At 43.1% G+C, this 22039-nt stretch overlaps 1 protein-coding gene across 1 annotated transcript; it reads right to left on the bottom strand.

Annotated features, from left to right (window-relative positions):
- Nucleotides 1-585: 585 nt before the first annotated feature.
- On the bottom strand, nucleotides 586-20336 carry LOC128492772 (guanine nucleotide-binding protein subunit alpha-11). Its single transcript, XM_053465458.1, has 7 exons — nucleotides 19954-20336; nucleotides 7874-8058; nucleotides 7047-7201; nucleotides 4620-4748; nucleotides 1753-1882; nucleotides 1366-1519; nucleotides 586-898 (listed from the first exon to the last, which is right to left on the bottom strand). Exons 1-7 carry the CDS (start codon nucleotides 20087-20089, stop codon nucleotides 708-710), a joined length of 1080 nt encoding a protein of 359 aa, XP_053321433.1. The 5' UTR covers nucleotides 20090-20336; the 3' UTR covers nucleotides 586-707.
- Nucleotides 20337-22039: the final 1703 nt, after the last annotated feature.

The following is a 22039-nucleotide window of genomic DNA, read 5'->3' as shown; positions in this document are numbered from 1 at the left end:
AAAACACACAAGACTTATTCCACAATCCAAACTAAAATGGGGTAAACATGCTTAGTTAACTGTTTGGCATTTGATAAAACAAAAATAAGCACATTTTGAAGATTGGCAGGAAGATTAAAAAAGGTATATGAAGAGGAGCACTGTGGTGATGTGCAAAACAAAATGTGTGTGTGTGTATATAAATTTCAAATTGACAACATTTTTTTAGCCCTGTCATTTAAAACATGCAACAGCTTGAACGACATAAAAATTAATACGTTTGATAAAAATAAATCATAAGTGTGAGGGTAATTGGAAATGTAATTTCTATGCAAACACTTTTGGAGGCGAGTGTTACATCTGGTTGAAACTTTAGACAGGAAAGGGAATGTGCAGAAGAGCTGCATGATATCCCCCACATTGCCTCTTTCCTGCTACCTCATCTCACTGTAATGGTGATACAAAAAAAAATCCTTTTTAAATATACTTTAAAAAGCAGTTACAACTTTGTAATGACTCATTTAAAAGGCAAACTTGCAGCACAATGCAGTTTGTTTATACATTTGATAAAAACTAAAAAAAAAAAATAAAAAAAAAAAAAGAGCCAGAAAGTCCAGCTCTACAATAGAAGACTTAGAAAAGGGGTCGAAGGAAAGTTTAAAAAAAAAACAAAAAAAACAAAGCAATATTTGCAGTTGAGAATGAGGTGAAAATCTTGGCCATCCTGGTCACACAAGGTTGTATTCTTTAAGGTTGATCTGTAGGATGGTGTCCTTGACAGCTGCAAATACAAAACGGATGTTCTCTGTGTCCGTGGCACATGTGAAGTGTGAGTAGATTATCTTGTCGCTGTCTGGATTCAGATCCACAAACATTTTTAGGATGAATTCACGGGCAGTTGTGGCGTCCCGCTGAGGTCCTGATGTGCAATTTAGAGAAAAAGAGCCAGTTTAAGAGCTAAGGAAAACACAGAAGAGAATGCCAAGAAATAATCAAGTGTAACAATCAGATAAAGAAAAGGTGGAAAGGCAAGAATTAGCCTGGATGACTGTGGCAAGAAAAATAACTCATTCAGGCAAGAGCGGAAGCACCATATAGTAGTTATAATTTCAAATGGTTTACAACATATTCTCTACCACCACCTTGTTTTAAGTCTGTTTCACCATCCAACTCACACTGCCCCAGTAATTACCCCTGACCATCTTTAAAATCCTTTCTTGCATGCATTATATATAATATGCACATATATATTTGGACCATATTCAGAGGGAACAACAGAGGATGCGAGGATGCCTAGAGGCAGTAGATGGGGCCTAACAGAGGGCATTTCAACATTCATGTCACAAACACTTCTAAGAATATCCCTTCCCAACATGCAGTTCTCACCATCAAACTCAGGAAAGTAATCCACAAGGTGGGAGTACATGATCTTATCTTCCAGCAAGTCCTTCTTATTCAGGAACAAAATGACAGAAGAATTCTGGAACCAAGGGTATGTAATGATTGTTCTGAACAGAGCCTTGCTCTCCTCCATGCGGTTCTAGAGAAGGAAATTGTTGGGGAAATGTCAAAATACACGTTGCCAAGACAAGAGTTGGTACAAGCTAAATAGTGAAAGAGAGAAACCAAGAGATACGCGGTATGAGGTTTAGTCAAGCATTTTAAAACTCAGTGGGTGGTGTTCTACTATGCTGTCGTTAAGCAAATTAAATTTACCAGTAGTACTAACAGGATTAAAATGTTTGGGATGGCATAAGAAAAATCAGTACTCACCTCATTATCTGATTCTACAAGGACCTGGTCATATTCACTGAGGGCTACAAGAAACATGATGGAAGTAACTTTCTCAAAGCAGTGAATCCACTTCCTACGTTCTGATCGCTGACCTCCAACATCTACCATCCTAGGATAAAAAAACAAATGTTATATTTCATACATGGTGTAAACCAGATCATATCATAGTTTGTATGTTACTCCGGCTGTGAGTGTGTGTGTAAGCTCTAGTGTCCGTGTGTAAATGCATATTGCTGGAGTCAGTATGTAAAAGAAAGTACACCGTCTTTGAATTCTATAGTTTTAGGATATAACAATGAGCTGTTCGTTAGCAAGTCACCAAATTGGTTAAATACAACCTCAGATAAACAATACATTACGTGTCATGATCTAGTCTACACAAAAAAAAAAATGGAGAATCCATATGTGAAAAACTAAGTACACCTTATGATTCAATAGCTTGCTGAACCACATTTAATAACGTGAAGTAATCCTTTTCTGTATGACCATCAGGTTCTCGCTTCCCTGTGGAGGAATTTTGGCTCACTCTTATTTACAGCGTTGCTTCAGTTCATTGGCTTGCGGGCATTTGTTTATGCACAGCTCTCAAGTTCCTGCCGTAGCATTTCAAAAGGGTTGAGGTCTGGACTTTGACTGGGCCATTGCACCTTGATTGTTTTCTCTTTCAACCACTCTATTATAGATCTGCTATTGTGCTTGGGATCATTGTCCTCTTACATGACCCAATTTCAGCCAAACTTTAGCTCTCGGACAGATGGCCTCACATTTGACTCCAGAATGCTTTGGTATGCAAGGTTTCCAGGGCCTGTGGATGCAAAACGAGGCCAAATCAACACCCCTCCACCACAGTGTTTAACAGTTGGTATGAGGTGTTTGTGCTGATATGCTGCATTTGGTTTTTGAAAAAACCTGGTGCTGTGCATTATGGCCAAACATCTGCACTTTGGTCTTGTCTGTCCATAGGACATTGTTCCACAAGTCTTGTGGTTTCTTCAGATACAACCTTGCAAACCGGAGTTGTGCTGCCATGTTCTTTTTAGTGAGAAGAGGCATTTTCTTGACAACCCTCCCAAACAAACCATACTTGTGTAGGCATTGACCTTGGGGTGAATTTTCTGGGATGTCCACTTGCAGGAAGACTGGCAACTGTCTTGAATGTTTTCAATGTTTAAATAATCTCACTGTAGAACGATGGACTTTAAATTGCCTTATAACCCTTCCCAGATTGATGGGAAGCAATAATTGCCTCTCTAAGATGTATTTCCTCCTAATATTTAGACCCGCTAAAGGAACAGATGACTTATTACATCTGGATATGTAAAACCACTTTTTTTTTTTACCGAAGCAATTACACTGATTGGTGTGTGAGTGTGTATACGGATCGGCCATAACATTATGACTAACAGGTGACTAACACTGATAATCTTATTATCATGGCACCTGTCAGTGGGTGTGATATAATAGGCAGCAAGTGAACATTTAGTTCTCAAAGTTGATGTGTTAGAAGCAGGAAAAATAGGCAAGTGTAAGGATCTGAGCGACTTTGACAAGGGCCAAATTGTGATGGCTAGAAGACTAGGTCAGAGCATCTCCAAAATTGCAGCTTTTGTAGGGAAGTCCCAGTCTGCAGTGGTCAGTATCTATCAAAGGTGGTCCAACGAAGGAAAAAGCGGTGACCGGTGCCAGGGTCATGGGCGGCCAAGGCTCATCGATGCACGTGGAGGTTGAAGGCTAGCTGGTGTGGCCAAATCCAACAGACAAACTACTGTAAGCTCAAACTGCTGAAAATGTTAATGCTGTTAATAGAAAATTGTCAGAACACACAGTGCATCACAGTTTGTTGCATATAGGGCTGCGTAGCTTCATGAGAAGTGCACCATGGAGCAATGAAAGATGGCCTGGTCTAACGAATCATGATTTCTTTTACATTGCATGCAAGGTGTATTGGCAACATTAACAGCATTACCACATATACATTTTTTGTACTAAAGGGCCACATCCATTATTTCTTTTTATATTTTTCTATTGCTGCTAGGGCAGACATCAGGGCAATTCATAAAAAAGAAAAAAAAAATTGGAGCTGGTCTCAGTGATAATTTGGAGTGATAAAATCGTGACTCCTTACACAATGAGCACAATATATACACTGTGACATCACTGACCTCACTACATAGTTTACTTTGATATATATCGAGATTATATATATAAAAATTTCATTAAACATTGTTTTTCCACTCTCTTCCTTCTGATCACCTCTGCACTGATCATACTGCAAGTATGGCTCCATAGCCATGGTGGTCGCCAAGTGTGCGATCAGCCAGTAGAAGGAGCAATCTTTCCTCCAGTGTTTGTCATCAACACCTACCAGAAAAGAATACCGGATCGTGTGATCAGACACTCATACTTGGCAATGCACCGGCACTCACACCAAGCACCATTATACTCAATCTGTCAACAGGAATCCAGTAATGCTTCTGGTGCCTAGGCTGACAGGGGAAGTCTAGGCTGTCATCGCCCAAAAAATAAATCGCCTGAAGTAAAAATGTTAATTTTCATGTATGATTTCATTTTTAAAGATGACCTCTGTACCGATTTTGGGATTCAATCAGTATTTGATTCCATGTCAGACAAAAAAGCTTCTTTTCAGCATATAATCCATTTCCTGGAGTCGTACCTTCTCTAAAATGTACTAAAGTGCTGGTATTGTGTGCATGTAGTGTATCAATCACTATTTGTTGTGCAACGAGAAGTTGTAATGAGCCTTATTATTAGGAGTATTTCTATTGCTAATAGCTTAAGTCAGAAATTGTTACAAAAAGCTTTGTAGCATGTACCATTGCATTTACCTGAATATTGTGTTCTCCAAGTCAAAAGGGTACTCTATAATACCAGTGGTTGGCACTCTGACACGGAGCACATCTTGTTGTGTGGGAAGGTAGCCAGGTTTGGAAATTCGATCTACATCTGTCAGATAACTGGGGGGAAAAAATTATTACCCAAACCATACACAGTTGAGTTCATGACAGCATGTAGCTTTTCCAGTGAATGGTATAAAATGTTAAGCCAAACATTAGAACCAAACGTTTAAAAAAAAAAAAAAAAAAAAAAAGACCTGGACATCCAAGAAATGCAGCCAACTATTCTAATGTTTGATGGTAGCCACCTACAGAATTTGACCTTCAGCAGGGGTCAACAAAATTGGTTTGGTTCTAGGCGCAAGACAAAAAAAAAAAATAAAAAAAAAATGTAAAAGTAAGAGCAACCCCCCCCTGACAAAACTAATCTGCAGTCACTACATTGTGAGGGGGTCCCCAAACACCAGCTCCTTCAAATACCCTGAGACTGCACACCAACAGGCCACACTCACTCAGTCCTCGTACAAAGTCTGAACCCAGGTGTATAATGGGCAAATTCTTTTGGTGGCTGCCAGGAAACATCAGATATATGGATGCTTAGCAAGACCGTAATACTGAAAAACAAGGCAAAGACCTCAACCCAAAGCATGGTGGAGGAAAGCATTTAATTAAATTCAACCATCAGAATCCAAAGAATGAATACCCCCAAGCCAGACACCAGTCTGAAAATATCTTTCAAAACTCGACATGTCAGATGTAACATACACCATAAGTCATCAATAGCATTTATTTAGCGTGAAAGCAGTCAGCTTTAGATAATGTTAACTGGGATGAAGTAAGACAGATGTCCCATCTGTCTCTCCAGGGCAACAAGGTGTCTGTCCACCTTTGTAGTCTTGATGACTCCAGGAAAAAAAACAGGTGGAAAAATGTACAGTAGACCTCTGCTCCAAATTACAAAATATATATAACTGACCACTTAGAACAAGACGAAACATGGAAACTTACTGTTGACACTTAAGGCCATGAGGTCAGTAAAGGGGAAGACTGAAATGCTAGACTACCTTTTGAAACTCTTCTATATTCAGTCTGCAGTCACCAAGAGACACTTTCTTAAGGCTAATAAAATGGGCCAGGTTGTTTGCAGATCCCTCAATAAACACTACCAAGAGCAGGGAAATTTGGCTTCCCCATAACTGATTCTTGCCAGAAGAATATTCAGGCATTACATTACATAGTGCCAGAGATAGTGTAGAGATTGATGGCTTGATTAGTATGATGGCTTGATTTGTATGATGGCTGGTTGCATGCTTCTCAAAAAAGGTGGGTTTTCAGAAAGCTTTTGAAAGTCACGTATGAGTCTGATGTAAGGGGAATTCCACAGAAGGGGTACAGCATGGGTAAAATACTGAACACAAGAGTGAGAAGCGGTAATGACAGTAGGAGTGAGGCAAGTCACAAGAGGAACAGAGAGTGGTTAGGGGTGTACTTGGATAGGAGGGTAGAGATATAGGAGGATGTAGGGTTGTTAAGGGCTCTGTAGGTCAAAAGGTATTGGCTTCAGGTTTCTCTTCAGATACACAGCCAATCACGGTCATATAGCTAGGCACTCAAAACCCCAAAAATGTATGACCGTAACGCCAGATCTGTGAGGGAAGCAACCCCAGTCGCTGAAGAGGTAATGATGGTCTAAAGTGGCCGAAGGTCAAAATAAAGTCCTCTACCAAGCCTTACTAAAAAGCAAGAACATGTTGAGTAACAACCACCCCACCTTTAGTAAAACCAGTCTCTAAAAGAACCATTCAACTTCTTTCCCAGTACAAGAAGACCTGAGGCAGTAGCAGGGAACCAAATAGGGTCAGACTTCTAATGCAGGGACACCTGAAGAACACACCAACAAAGCAGAGACTATGCTAAGGAAAGTAGGAGCAACGGTGGCAGTCCAATGGCTCTGCCCATGTATTCAATAGAAGAAGTGGTCTTCCTGTCTAGGAAGAAAAGATGTTATCTGCTGGTGCACCTGTAGATAGCAAAGTGGAAGATTCTGTACCTGGGGTTTTTTTCCTGTTAAATATCCTCCTCTAGCAAATATTTCATTCTACCTGTGCTCCTGAGACAGCAATGGAAACATGCACATAAAATTTAACATTTTTGTCCTACGCTATAGAGCTACTTTGGTATAGTTGCAGCTGAACGCTAACATTTATTTTACTGCATTACCATAAACTGCTCTCGCCATGAGCAGAGTAGGACGCAAAATAAGTCATGGCATTTTACAGCTAGTGGCCCATAGATCACACGCATCCACTTAAATGCCACACTGTGTGTATCCAGCAGGTGGCTGCAAGCAACATTACTACATCTGGTGTGGCCAGTCCAGATCTGCCTTTGTTTCTCTAGTTTGTAAAACATACTCACTATTTGGCGGAGTCTGACAGCTGGTATTCCCGCCGCCGATCATAGCACTCCTGAATGCCAGGGTCATTCCACAGGTTTCTGATTGCATTTGCATGTGGCTGTTCAAAGGAGTTCACCTTTTCCACATCCACTTCTCTGATCAACTGGGCGTTTGCCTATGGACAGACACTTGTTAAGATGCCAATGACCAAACTCTAATTTAATATATAAAAGGCACAATTTACAGTCAACCTAATGTAATATGGAAAAACAAGTTTTTCTTGCCAAAACTGTCATTCCTTTGTTTAATCACGTCTGTAACTGACTTTAGAGACAGAAATACTTCAGGTCTGCTAACAAAGTTCACATTTAGAGGATTTCAAATGGCCATGAGGATTGGGTATGTTCTGTTTTATTGCTCATATTGAGAGCAGGTACCTAATACTTTAATGTTAAGGGTAAGCATTGTCATCTTATGTCAAAATTGTCTGTCACTGGTATATACTCGCTAAGCCAGAACTTTGAGGGAGTTGTAACTATACAACTATAGCTACATGTAATTTTTTCCCATTTACGTTTATGGTTTTAGAAGTAAAAACATCTCAAGCTGTTAACATTCTTCTTCCTCCAACTGACCAGTGCTGGGTTTTTGATAACAGCACTCAAGAATATAAGTTTTACAAATATCCCCATTGAAACAGTTAAGTAGACTACAAATCTTGAATCGTTAGCAACTTGCTATTAAAATACATACACACACACACACACACACACACACACATACACATATGCCACAGTACTCCATGAGCACCACAAAGCATCCAGCTTATCTACACAACATACTTTACCTTGTTTTGCTCACACTTGTAGAGAATTTTTAGCGTTTCCATTGCCCTAATCATAGACTGCATGGCAGTGAAGATATTCTGATATACTAGCTTAGTAAAGCCCTTCTTATCCTCTTCGGAGTATCCAGATCCATGGATTATCCTCATCTGTTTAATAAATGTACTCTTCCCGCTTTCTCCAGTACCTAGTTAACAGAAGCAAAAGTCTTTAAGCCTTACTATTAATTTATCACAAGTATAAAAGACAGAGAGAGTAGGTCACCTGACCAGAAGCCACACAAAAGGCAGAAAGAATAATTGGCACTAATTTTATGTTAGAAATATAATCCAGTAAAGTAAAGTTATTTATTTTAATGCAGCCCTTCTGACAATACATATATTCGAGAGGAATGACAAGACTAGAATAGGCAGAGTAAAAGAAACCTATAAATTAGGTAAAGAGGGCCCTGCTCGTTGAGTTTGCAATCTTCAAATTTTCTGTCTCCAAAAAACTGTACAACAGTTTATTAAGGTGCTTTTGGGTGGTCCCAAACAGACTACCCCCCTCTTCTATTACCAAAACCCCAATACTCAGGGACAGCAAACAGGTCACAATTTCTTAATTTAAAATTCCCGGACCTCCTGTTCTCAGGCAAGGATGTACATAATCTGTGGACTCAAAGCCTGTAGTTGGGAACCCCTGATTTATACGCTTTTGGTAGTTCTTAATCAAAAGTGCTTGACAGCATACAAGAACCAGTCGGGCCCACCTAGCACACCCTCCTGTCTTACCTCAAATGTATAACTTGCTGTACGTGAAGCTGAACATTAAAAGGCACGACTTTTGTATAATGAAGCTACATGCAACTCAAGCGTTTTGTTTTTACATTCAGTATTTTAAAGATAGGGAAGAAGAGTTTACACAGCAGCAAACACTGCTTGCACGAAAAGAGGAGTAATCTTGCCAATCCCGAGAAGAAGATAGCTGCAAGTTCTGCAACCATGATATATAAAATGAAAGTGGATTTTTGAACTATCCATGTAGTTTATTAATCTGTAGACACCATTAAATAAGCATAAATTGTATAGAACCGATAAATATTAAGCTGAGTCAAGGATGTCATCTCAAGAGCACACACTTATTAGATTTATCTTCCCAAACTGCTGTAATAATTTATCAACCACTATTGCTTTCAGAAATATATATTTGTGAAAGCAATGTTTCTTAAATCTGTTGAGTGAATGGACTATGTTGTGTTTTCAGGTAACCTCAATCCATGCCTGGCAGATTCAACTTTTCAGGAATCTCCCACACAGAACTTTGGAAATCAAAACTGAATGTGGTGAAATTATCTTCTGTATATAATAAATAGTCAATATTCATTTAACACATCAGTTTCCCATCGAGCTTATTTCACTGCTTCCTTTAGGATAATTGTGCACACATGCTTGAAGGAAGCTAGAGTTGGGAGAAACATAAACAAGCTCGTCAGAATATTACAGCACCGGTGCCAAGTGTGGACGTGAAAGAAACCCTAATTTGGAAAAAATATATAAAAACTGGCATGGGCGAGAAAACTGGCAACTGTTTCTTGGCCCAAAATCAACATCAATTATATCATGTTGTGAAAGAATGAGAGAGGGTGAGAAAATGTCATTTATTCCTTTCATAAAGAATCTTAGCTACAGGGTATGGAAGCAAACGGGATACCACGGTTTTAAAATGAAAGTTACAAAATACTCTATGGAACCATTCGAGACAGATGCTGTATATTTGGTTCTCCCTTATTTGGATGGAAGAACTGAAATGCCCTTGCAAAGTCATGAAGCCAACTAGCGGAGGATAATTCAAATTTAGACCTAGGAGTAGGAATAATACACCATACACCTAGAGAACATTGTTAGGATGCAAAACAATGCATGAAAATCATCCAGGCATCTGTGCAATATAATAATAGAGCAAGCATTAGAGTAGTGAGATTTTAACCCCTTGGACTTTTCCTATAATGAAAACTAAAGCTTTTTTGCCACATTTACCATATATCTGATAAAGCGATTCCAAAATTATATATATTTTTTTTTCCAGAACAAGTGCAGCATTCGTTTAAAAGCTCAAGCATAGTAATACCCAACATACATAATACTTTGTTATGGTGGGCAGCATCATTCCATTACAGTTCCCTATATACATTTTATACTTCCAGTGGTAGAAGTAAAGGGTATTAGGGCACATTTTTATCCTTTTACCTTTTGGGTGACAGTATAGCATGGATAGAGATCATGTTGGGTCTCTCTTTCGTGGATCTTAGAGATGTCACTGTGAGGTAACTATTTTCATTTAGTCTTCACTAATTTTCTGCTTTTTCTGTTTTTCTCTTGTTTTTTTTGGTAGATGGGTGAACTTTATGTTATCCCTTGATCTCCTCTGTACTGATTACACTTCCATCTGGAAGCAGGACTCCATGGCCTTACATTTATGATCACAATGCTCCTGGGTAGGGGGAGGTGGTTAGAGGTCCCGGCAGGGTCTAGACAAAGCCTCCTGAGTGATTCCTGGCTGGTGATAACATTGACACTTAATGGAAGGGAATGCCCAATTGTGAACTCAAACAATGAAGGTGTAATAGTGCTCACAGAGAGCACCATTACACTGGAGTTGCCAGTATAGAGGCAGTGATGCTGGCTCCTGCCAACAGAGGAGGGTCCAGGCTGTTCATAAAATCACTGAGTTCTCCTGTTGCTGTAAAAAAAAGACTAGATTACAATTTCATAGCTTGAGTTTCAAAATTGTGTTTTCCATGACCAAGTATACCTAGGCCAGGGCCCGACAAATCCCAGGCGCCAGGTCGCCATGGCGCCTAGCTGCTTGTCAGCCAAACCGGTGGCCGAAACACATCTTCGGCAAAATGGCGGGAAAAAAAAAAAAACGGCCGAAAATAATCCCCGCAGGGGCCGCACTGCTTAACTGTGCGTCTTACTGTACAAGCAGCGTCTCTTGTGCTGGCCACAGGAAGCAGGAAACCAGGAGTCACATGACTGCTCTGTTCCTCCTCCCAGTGGGCAGGACAAGAGAAGTTTGTGCAGAGAGAGAGACTCAGCAGGGCCCCTGTGGAAGTCTGCGTGTGAGAGATCTGCAGTGCAGGTAAGGGGGTGAAGGAGAGTGTACGAATGAGTATATGAATGAGTGTGTGTGATTGCATGGTTGTGTAAGTGAGGGGAGGAGCTTGGCACAGGGGGCTCTATGTGATGTGCAGCATCAATACACAAGGGGGGCAGCAAGCCAGGTTTCAGCATGTACTCCTATCATGCCAAGTCAGCCAGTACATGCTGGAACCTGGGTATGTCTGGACAGGACTGTGATGACTGAGTGCTGGGGCAAAGTGTGAGACTGAGTGCTGGGGCAAAGTGTGAGACTGAGTGCTGGGGCAAAGTGTGAGGCTGAGTGCTGGGGCAAAGTGTGAGGCTGTGAGTGCTGGGGCAAAGTGTGAGACTGTGAGTGCTGGGGCAAAGTGTGAGACTGTGAGTGCTGGGCTGCTGGGCAAAGTGTGAGACTGTGAGTGCTGGGCTGCTGGGCAAAGTGTGAGACTGTGAGTGCTGGGCAAAGTGTGAGACTGTGAGTGCTGGGCAAAGTGTGAGACTGTGAGTGCTGGGCAAAGTGTGAGACTGTGAGTGCTGGGCAAAGTGTGAGACTGTGAGTGCTGGGCAAAGTGTGAGACTGTGAGTGCTGGGCAAAGTGTGAGACTGTGAGTGCTGGGCAAAGTGTGAGACTGTGAGTGCTGGGCAAAGTGTGAGACTGTGAGTGCTGGGCAAAGTGTGAGACTGTGAGTGCTGGGCAAAGTGTGAGACTGTGAGTGCTGGGCAAAGTGTGAGACTGTGAGTGCTGGGCAAAGTGCTGGGGCAAAGTGTGAGACTGTGAGTGCTGGGCAAAGTGTGGGTGCAGGGCAAAGTGCTGGGGCAAAGTGTGAGACTGTGAGTGCTGGGCAAAGTGTGGGTGCAGGGCAAAGTGTGAGTGTAGTGTATAATATATTAGTTAGCCGATTATTTTTTCAATTAATCGGATAAAAAAAAATATGCGCAATTTTTTAATTTATTTAAAATAATTTAATGAACAAACTGGGTGTTTTTATCTCATCTCTATCACCATGGTATTTCTCTCATTGCCTTCTTATTTTACTAACATAATAAAAACTATATACTTTACAAGAATCAAACAATATTTCTCAATCTAAGTTTCAATACCTAAAAAGGTTTTAATAGTAAATATTAATTCACATGTAAACTATTTTATGTAAAAAATGATTAAGAAAAATGAATTTCTTGTTTTTATTTCCTTTTATTTGCCACCCTGCCCCCCAGTTATGCACATCTGACCCCACCCTTGCCCCCTAGATTTGCCACTGTGTTCCCCTGATATGCCTTATAGCCACCAGATATGCCTCATACCACCCTATAGGCCATTGATATGGCACTTTGCCCCGATATGAAGTACCCCCAATATGACACTCTGTAAGTAACAAGGTAAGACACTCAGAAAAAGGATCAGGTGTTCACAATACTGTAGCGAACAACTATAATAGTTTATAACAGGTAATGTTGGTAAAGTGTGCCTGGAATTATAAAAGAAATATCATACAATATACTTTATATTAAAAGAAGGACTCCAGCTCTATGTTCTAAAATTGTTTTTAATACACACTGGAGTCAGCAGGCATTCTTCGTTACTTAATTCCTACCCCAGCTGACTATACTGAAAGAGCATACCTAAGTATGTTTCCTAAACAGGTTATCAATGGGAGTAGCAGTAGCCAATCACCTGTACGATATTTGAATAGTTATATTTATGTAGCATGTGATGTGATTGACTGCTGCTTCAATTACTTTAATGGGTATGTTACCGAGTGCAAGAAGTTGGTTTTAGTAGAGGCCGTTGAGATAGGAGGTAAATCCCAAAACATTATCCAATTCCCGTACATGAAAATTGACTCCAACATGCATTTTTTTAAAATGCTATTGGGGGCACTAAACTAATTCTACCATGGTGTGTGCTTGGTTTTGCCTTAAAGGGGAGGTAAGTTGTTCAGAATAAAAGGGTGCAGCCCCATGAGCAAAATCAAACTATAAAGCCATTAAGACTTTAATATGTCAGGCGCACATTAGAGTTTCCTATGAAACTTTGGTCAGAGGGTAGCCATTAAACAGTCCTTTCTGAAATAAAAGCAGTTCACAAGGAAGTGAGCCACCACATATGCAGAAGACAGGGGAAGTGGTGGGCTGTGGGAAAATAAAACTTGTGGTGCGGTTTTGGAAAATGTCAATAATCTAAAACCACAGTAACCAAAAGCTAAAACCTACATCTACCACATAACCAAGAAACTCAAACATACCATCCTCTAAAAGGTATAATAAGTTAAAGCCTGGAGTTATTTTTTTAAGCAGACATTTAAAAGCTGAAAGCCCTGTAGCAATTAAAAAAACAATTAATACTTGGACTATCCAACAACATACCGGCTACACTCCCAAACACTACAATACAGTAGACATACTAACTGGCACTATGCATTCACACACACTGAATCTAGCACTACACATTTACACACTCACAGACTGACAGCAGCACTGAGCATATACACACTAGTCAGAAGGCCAGAAAGGTTCCATGGAATATAACAGAAGAGATTTCATCCTGCGACATGGCTACAGGGTACCAACATTAATTGTTGAACCTGGGAGAGGGGCAAGGGACATCATGAAAACCTTCATACAAATCAGGTAATTCATGATAATGACTAGCAAGACATTGTGGCACAGAAATGCCTCCATCATCATCATCTATAGCATAGCATCATCTGTTTTATTATTATCATTATTGTGTTTTCTTTAAATCACCACCTCTAAGGGAGGAGTAATCATAAAGAACAGGAAGCTATAATCACTCACTGGTATGTAACTAATGTGAGTTTTTAATACATGTAGATTAGTTAAGTCCTTTATCCTCTTCGTCGCTAAGGGTTTTCCTTACTCTAAAGACTTTTTAGGGGCAAGTAGGGCCTTCTTTTAAAACCATAGAAGTCCCCAGCCCCTAGCACTTGCTGACCAAACATAATGACATTGCATGGATGGTCACACATGGAGGCCTCCCCCAAGTACACATACATTGCTTAATTTGTTCTGGCACTGCTTGGGTGGAAACACTGGGGCTCATGTTCAAAGATTATTGAGAAAGTACCCATAGGCTTAGGCAGTGACAAATAAAGTTGTATGAAGGGTCTGTATGTGCCCTGCTGCACTTACCAACCATGGAAGTAACAGTAGCTTTGTGCAAACCCCATAAAAAACACTCATATATTAAGTACCCCACTGGACCAAAGCAAGGAGCTCCCAAGCATACTTCAGGCTTCATAGACTTACCTCAAGACCAGAGGACTAAGTGTTATATAGGGCTGAAACAACTAATCGATAAAATCGATAATAATCGATAATGAAAATCGTTGTCAACGAATTTCATCATCGATTAATCGGATCGATTTTTATCGATTATAAAAAGAAGTTTTTTTCAGAGCAAATGCTCTGAAAAACTCCTCTCCTTATATAATCCGACCTCAAACAGAGATCGGATTATAACACCGGAATCCAGATCCCCCGCAACGCTGCAGGGGACCTGGATTCCCCTCACTGTCGGCCGGTCTCTCACTTCCGTCTCTCTCCCCCTCCCATCTGCCTCCTCCCCCCTCCCATACATCACTCTGCCTCTCTACCCGGCACCGTTACTGACAGGCACTTTCCCTGCAGCTTCATAGAAGCCTCAGTGTAAGTGAAGGTGAGTAACGGAGTCTGTCTGTGCGATGCAGACCCCCACCGGCTGACAGAGAATCATCCTCTCTGATAGCCGGCGAGGATCTGCATCGCACAGACAGACTCCGTTACTGCCCTTCACTTACACTGTGGCTTCTATGAAGCTGCAGTGAAAGTGCCTTCAGTAACGGAGCCGGGTAGAGAGGCAGAGCGGTGTATGGTAGGGGGGAGGAGTCAGAGGGGTGTATGGGAGCCACCCTCCAATACACCACTCTGGCTCCTCCCCCTCTCATACGCCACTCTGCCTCTCTACCCGGCTCCCTGGTGTCTTGTCAGAAACGGAGGTTCACAGGAGGCAGAGTGGAGTATGGGAGGGGGGAGGAGGCAAAGTGATGTATGGGAGGGGGAGGAGCCAACGTGATGTATGGGAGGAGGCAGAGTGGAGTATGGGAGGAGCCAGAGTGGAGTATGGGAGGGGGAGGAGCCAGAGTGGTGTATGGGAGGAGGCAGAGTAAAGTATGGGAGGGGGAGGAGCCAAAGTGATGTATGGGAGGGGAGGAGGCAGAGTGCTATATGGGAGGGGGAGGAGGCAAAGTGATGTATGGGAGGGGAGGAGCCAAAGTGATGTATGGGCGGGGGAGGAGGCAGAGTGGTGTATGGGAGGGGGGAGGAGGCAGAGTGGAGTATGAGAGGGGGGAGGAGCCAGAGTGGTGTTTGGGAGGGGGAGGAGCCAGAGTGGTGTATGGGAGGGGGAGGGGCCAGAGTGGTGTATGGGAGGGGGAGGAGCCAGAGTGGTGTATGGGTGAGTTATAGTGGTGTATGGGGGGTATTATGAATTTTTAGGGCATATAGGGGGTATAAGGCATATGGATATTAGGCATATCAGGGGGGCATAAAACAAATCTGGGGGTAAAAGGTATATCAGGGGGCTCAGTTGCATATCACTGGCATATAAGGAGTATAAGGCATATCAGGGGCACAGTGGCATATCAGGGGGCACAGTGGAATCTGGCATATAAGAGGTATAAGGCATATATGGGGGCAGAGTGGCAAGCTGGGGGTCAGATGTGCATAACTGGGGGCAGTTTGGTAAATAAAAAAAATTTAAACAAGGCTTTTTTCTCAGTTTTTATTAAATATGAAAAATAGTTAGCGTATGAATTAATATTTACTAATAACTTTGTATCAAAACCTAGTTTGAGAAGCACTGTGTTTGGGTTCTTGTAGCTTTTATTATTATGTCAGTAAAATAAGAAGGTGAATAGAGAGAGGCCATTGCAATAAAGAGATGAAAGTGTAAATTGTATGTTTTTTATTGCAATTTTTCTTCAATTTAAAATAATGTATTTTTTTATCCGATTAATCGATTAATCGACAAAATAATCGGCCAACTAATCGATTATTAAAATAATCGTTAGTTGCAGCCCTAGTGTTATATATATATACCGTATTTGCCCGAATATAGGCCGCACCCCCACTTTAAGTCTTTAAAGTGGGGGTGCGGCCTATATTCGGGGTCTAGCTCCTGACGCCCGGGACATGCAGTTCCGGGCGCCGGGCAGGCAGCAGGGTTAGGATACAGATCCCCGCAGCGGTGCAGGGGACCTGCATCCTACTTCACCGGCTGCCGGCGATGCGCGCATAAATGACCTCCGCTGCCGGCACGTCTGCACGATGTGCTTTAACAATCTCCCTTGCCGGGAATTCCCACGAGGGGAGTCCTGGCAAGGGAAAGTGTTAGAGCACATCGTGCAGACTTGCCGGCAGCGGAGGTTGTTTACGCGCATCGCCGCAGCCGGTGAACGTCCGCACGATGCGTTTTACCTCTGCCCCCAAAACTTAACAGAGCAGACTCCCGGGTGTCTTGCGGGGCCGGCGGGGGACATCTACACAATACGCGTATGCAACTTCCGGTGCCGGCACTTCCGCTGAGTAGCAGCATATCTCGAGGGGGGGGGGCAGAGTGGCAGCATATCTTGAGGGGGGGCAGAGTGGCAGCATATCTCGAGGGGGGGGCAGAGCGGCAGCATATCTCGAGGGGGGGCAGAGCGGCAGCATGTCTCGAGGGGGGGGGACAGAGTGGTAGCATATCTATTACAAAACTTTTTCTTTAAAAAAGCACCAAACTTTTAGGGCGCGGTCTATATCCGAGCCAATACGGTATATACCGTATTGGCTCGGATATAGGCCGCACCCGAATATAGGCCGCACCCTAAAAGTTAGGTGCTTAGTAAATTCTTAGTAAAAAAAAAAAAAAAAACACATATGCTGCCACTCGGCCCCGCGAGATATGCTGCTACTCTGCCCTTCCCAGACATGCTGCCACTCTGCCCCCCCCGAGATATGTTGCCACTCTATCTCCCCCTGATGTACCCCCCCCGAGATATGCTGTCACTCTACCCCCCCTGAGATATGCTGCCACTCTGCCCTCAAGATGTCCCCCCCTAGACTTACCGGTGCAGACTCCCCGGGGTCTTGCAGGGCCGGCAGGGGACAGCTACGCAGTACGCGTACTCAACTTCCGGTGCTGGCACTTCCGCAGTGGGAAGTGCCGGCAAGGAAGATTGTTAGCGTACATCGCGCAGACGTTCACCGGCTGCGGCGATGGAAGCATTAACAACCTCCCCTGCCAGCACATCTGCACGATGTGCTTTAACAATCTCCCTTGCCGGGACTCCCCAGTGGGAATTCCCGGCAAGGGAGATTGTTAAAGCACATTGTGCAGATGTGCCGGCAGCGGGGGCTGTTTATGCACATCGCCGCTGCCGGTGAACGTCTGCGCGATGCGCTTAGACAATCTCCCATGCAGGCACTCCCCCGGTGGGAAGTGCTGGCAGGGGAGGCTGTCTGAGCACATCCAAGAGTAGGATATAGGTCCCCTGCACCGCTGCGGGGATCTGTATCCTAACCCCGCTGCCTACCCGGCGCCCGGGCGGCGGGCGATAGACCCCGAATATAGGCCGCACCCCCACTTTAAAGACTTAAAGTGGGGGGGGGAGTGCAGCCTATATTCGAGCCAATACGGTAATACCGGCCAGCAGGCCGAGAAGAAACTTTAACTGACATTTTTTGTGATATCTACATACTATGCCACTTATTCACACATGCCCCAAACCTTCCAGCCAAAAGGGACACTGCAGTGCATCTCCAGCAAATAATCTAAAGTAAAGTACTTTGTAAATACTTCCACCTGTAATTGAATTATTATTATTACCGTATTGGCTCGAATATAGGCCGTACTTTTTCCCCCCACTTTAAGTCTTTAAAGTGGGGGTGCGGCCTATATTCGGGGGTCTAGCACCCGAGGCCTGGGACATGCAGTCCCGGGCGCAGGGCAGGCAGCAGGTTTAGGATACAGATCCCCGCAGCGGTGCAGGGGACCTGTATCCTACTCTCTGATACACTCAGACAGCCTCCCCTGCCAGCACTTTCCACGGGGGGGGTTCCGGCACGGGAGGTTGTCTAAGCGCATCTTGCGGACGGTCACCGGCTACGGCGATGCGGGTAAACAGCCTCCGGCAGCGGAGGTTGTTTAGCCGCATCGCCGCAGCGGGTGACCGTCCGCACGATGCGTTTTACCTCTGCCCCCAAGACTTACCAGAGCAGACTCCCGGGTGTCTTGCGGGGCCGGCGGCGGACATCAAATTTGTATACGCGTATTGCGTAGATGTCCCTCGCCGGCCCCGCAAGACACCCGGGAGTCTGCTCTGGTAAGTCGGGGGGGGCAGAGTGGCAGCATATCTCGAGGGGGGAGGAGGACAGTGGCAGCATATCTCGGGGGGGGGGACAGTGGCAGCATATCTCAGGGGAGGAGGAGGAGGACAGTGGCAGCATATCTCGGGGGGGAGGACAGTGGCAGCATGTTTTTTTTGGTGCTTTTTTAAAGAAAAAAACATTTTCTTTAAAAAAGCACCAAACTTTTAGGGTGCGGCCTATATACGGGGGCGGCCTATATCCGAGCCAATACTGTATTATCTTTTATTTATATAGCTCCAACAATTAAGCGGTGCTTCTTATAATACATATATTCAAGAGGGTATGACAAGACTAGAATTGACACACTAAGACAAACCAATACATTAGGTGGTGAGAGTCCTGCTCCTGAAGTATGCAGTCATACAGGAGAATTGCCAGAGGGCATCTCCAGTGCTTTTGTAAAAGAACATTTTCTCTGTAAAACCCTAATAACTGTATTACTGCACAAAAAAACCATAATATTGTATCATCAGCTTTTCAGGGACTAGCTTTATAAACCTGTGGTAGTATTCTGAAAGTCCTAAATAGATATCTAGCTTAGGAATGCCTTACCACGTGCATATTAACCCAAAGAGTACCAAGTGTGAACAGTTTTATATTCTACATCTACACAATCTCCGGTCCTAGGTTAAATAAAGAGATGATAGCCCTTTGCTCAAAGATGAAAGCGCTTCCTGAATCACAATTTGCACCTTAAGCAAAATGAGAAGTATAAGTAAAAGTTTTTTTAGTATAACCAATTGCATGCATCTGAAAAACAGACAAGCAAGTTTTAGGGCAAACCCTCTCTGCAGTAAGGTAACATTTGCTACAATTTGTTTTTGTTTGTTTTTTTAAGTTGTTGAATGTTGCTAAAATGAATGATCTGTTACTTGGTGAGCAAGGACTGGCACTACTTAAATATAATTTAGTGGCTCTTTAAAACACATATGGATTTCCTTGCATAGGATATAAAAACTGGAAGACCAATACAAATGATTCTTTACCACACCGGTCAACTCTAGGTCAAAAGTGAGCAAGCCCCATATAAATTAAACATTCCTGGCAGCAGTGCCATGAGAAAAATGTGCCTTCCTACAAGACGCGCATAACATCCTCTCAAGTATTATACCTATTATCCCATCGCCTCTGCTCTAGTTACTCCAGGTAATTACAAGCATTTCGGAAGTAGATTGTTCCCTAATGTCAACATTAAACTTTCCAACCCTAGAGTTTCACCCTTATTATGGGCTCAGGTGAGTCAAGACAAGGCTCCCTCAGGACAAATTCTGTGCTACTTCTTCCCACTTGCACCCATTCCTTATCTTGTAGTGACACTAGTATCCCGTGTGGTACCCCTAGCATTGACACAATGTCCAATCACTGTTATTCCCTGACAGTGATCTTCCTCCAGATGTCAGAGTTTCCACTAACCACAATCTGGAGACTACCTGCATTTGCTCACTCGGCTGCTTCTCGAAATACCACCTCAAAGTAGCCATTAAACCTCACCATGGAAGCCCAGGTGGGTGACATCCCCAGCCCAGTGTCAGCCCGGATTTGGCAGTCTGTACCTAACAGCAGCAATTTCACCTCCCGCTTTGAATCTTTCTTGTCTCTCTTGAGCTGCTTCTCGATTTCAGCATTGATCCTCTTGGACTCCTTCACCTCTTCACTCAGGCAACAAGCCATCGTGGAGTCCAGTGTCATCCCTTCCCCCGGCACTGTGGCCCGCACCGGGGGGCCTCTCCCACCCCGGGGAGACACACTCACTCACTGCCTGGCCTCGGAGCTTTTTCACAGGCCACCGCGCATCCGACCGAAGGTACAGGAGGAGGGAGGGGGAGGCACTAAACTCTTCCCCTCCCAGGTTAGCTGTGTCCGGGACTTCCGCTCCCTCAAACCCCGGAGCTAGGACAATCTAAACTGCTGCTCGAAAACAATTGCTGACGGGCAGCACGTCTGCCCAATCAAGCACAGCCGATGTGCGCAGTGTGGCGCTCGACAACACATCATGTTTGGTTGCACTATTCCTGTTGGAACTGAGGTGTGGCCGATGAGAATTATGGGTAAACATTTGGTGGGCGCTGTAACTCACTGTTACCATGGGACCAAGGCCTAACGCCTGAGCCTACAAGCCAAGTCATTCACTGGCCTTAGACTTCTGAAGAATGAGTACCAGTTGTCATTCCTGTAACCTTGTACAGTGCACCTAGTGTGAGCGTTTTGCTGTGCAAACGATTTGTGGCAACCCCAAAGATAAACATTGAGCTTGTAAATCGATAGAAAGTGCTTAATTCATGTTATATATGATGTAAGGCGGTGTTCTTCAAACATTTTCAGTGACTTGGTGTAGTAATACCACAATACCTCAGGGCCTATCTGTGTGCTTACAGGCATGGACAGGTAACTTTTGGCCCATTGGGCAAGCCCAGCCAAGGTGGCACTAATAATAATAATTGCTCTTAAAACAAATTTGGGCATTAAGCAGAGGGGTTTGATCTTAAGTTGTATTTCATTACCTCAGGAAAATTGAATTCCAGAATTCCAGTGTCCATTCTCAGAAAGCCAGAACAAGAATATTAACCCCCCCCCATGAAAAATTTGTATTGATGAGTACCTAATGAAATTTAACCTCTTCAATCCCAGGGGTTTTTGGTAGCTCAAGTCCCGGAGCAATTTTGACATTTTTGCGCTATGTTGGTTCAGCGATTATTCTCTTTTCCTGTGAATAGTGTACCCATGTAAACTATTTATTGTTTTTTCAAGGAGAGATAGAGCTTTCTTTTGATACCATAGTTGGATGATTAGCTGAAAATGTAGAATGAGAAATTTGGTAAAAACTAGTGAAAAATAGAAAAAAACACCTATTTTTTTCCTCTGAATCCTCACAAAATTAGGTAAAGTGATGGAAAATCCCCATCAAGTTTATCAATTCAGGTGTCCTGATTTCAGAAATACCCAATTTATATAGGTTTTCCATACTTTCCCAGCATTTTTATGCTTATGGCTTAACGGATTTGGGGGCTGTGAACGGAGGCAGGAGGGTTATACTGGGTAGATGTTGCGCAAGGGCAATGGGATGTAAGGTTTTTTTAAAAAAAATTATATATTTTTTTTTTGTGTGTTTTTTAATGATTTTTTTTTTAAAGTGACTAACCGTTTTTTTTTTTCTCCGTTACTTTTTTCAGCATGGTTTCTCACTCTACTCCCCACGATCCCCCTGCACCGATCACACTGTGATCTCTATGCAAGTCCCCACCCGCGACGGCCCATTATTATAGGTATGGGAACTCTTACTGAATCTATATCTGGCCTTATAGAAAGCATTCTTAAACCCCTAGTTATCAACACTGAGAGCTTTATACAGGACACCACTGATTTTCTTAATAAACTGAGCCAAGTTAGTAACCTACCTGCCAATACAATACTTGCTACCGTGGTTGTGGAGTCTTTATATAGCAACATCCCCCATAAAGATGGTATTGAGGCCTGTATTTAATTCCTCTCCTCCCACAATGCTACACAAAAATATGATAGTGAAACCATCGCCAAACTCATAGAATTTATACTGACACACAACTATTTCAATTTCTACGACACTAACTACCTGCAAATGACCGGGACAGCCATGGGCACCAAAATGTCACAGCAATATGC

The sequence above is a fragment of the Spea bombifrons genome, chromosome 1 (assembly GCF_027358695.1).
Source record: "Spea bombifrons isolate aSpeBom1 chromosome 1, aSpeBom1.2.pri, whole genome shotgun sequence".
NCBI lineage: Eukaryota > Metazoa > Chordata > Amphibia > Anura > Pelobatidae > Spea > Spea bombifrons.
Note: the sequence above shows the minus strand (reverse complement) of the source record. Positions and strands in the feature narration are given on the sequence as shown.

Excerpts from the sequence above, each read along its gene's own strand:
- LOC128492772 (XM_053465458.1), bottom strand. The coding sequence starts at position 20,089 with ATGACACTGGACTCCACGATGGCTTGTTGCCTGAGTGAAGAGGTGAAG. Across the intron at positions 8,059-19,953 it reads GGTGAAATTGCTGCTGTTAG|GTACTGGAGAAAGCGGGAAG; the intron begins GTACAGACTGCC and ends TCTGTTAACTAG. Across the intron at positions 7,202-7,873 it reads ACAAGTGTGAGCAAAACAAG|GCAAACGCCCAGTTGATCAG; the intron begins GTAAAGTATGTT and ends GTCTGTCCATAG.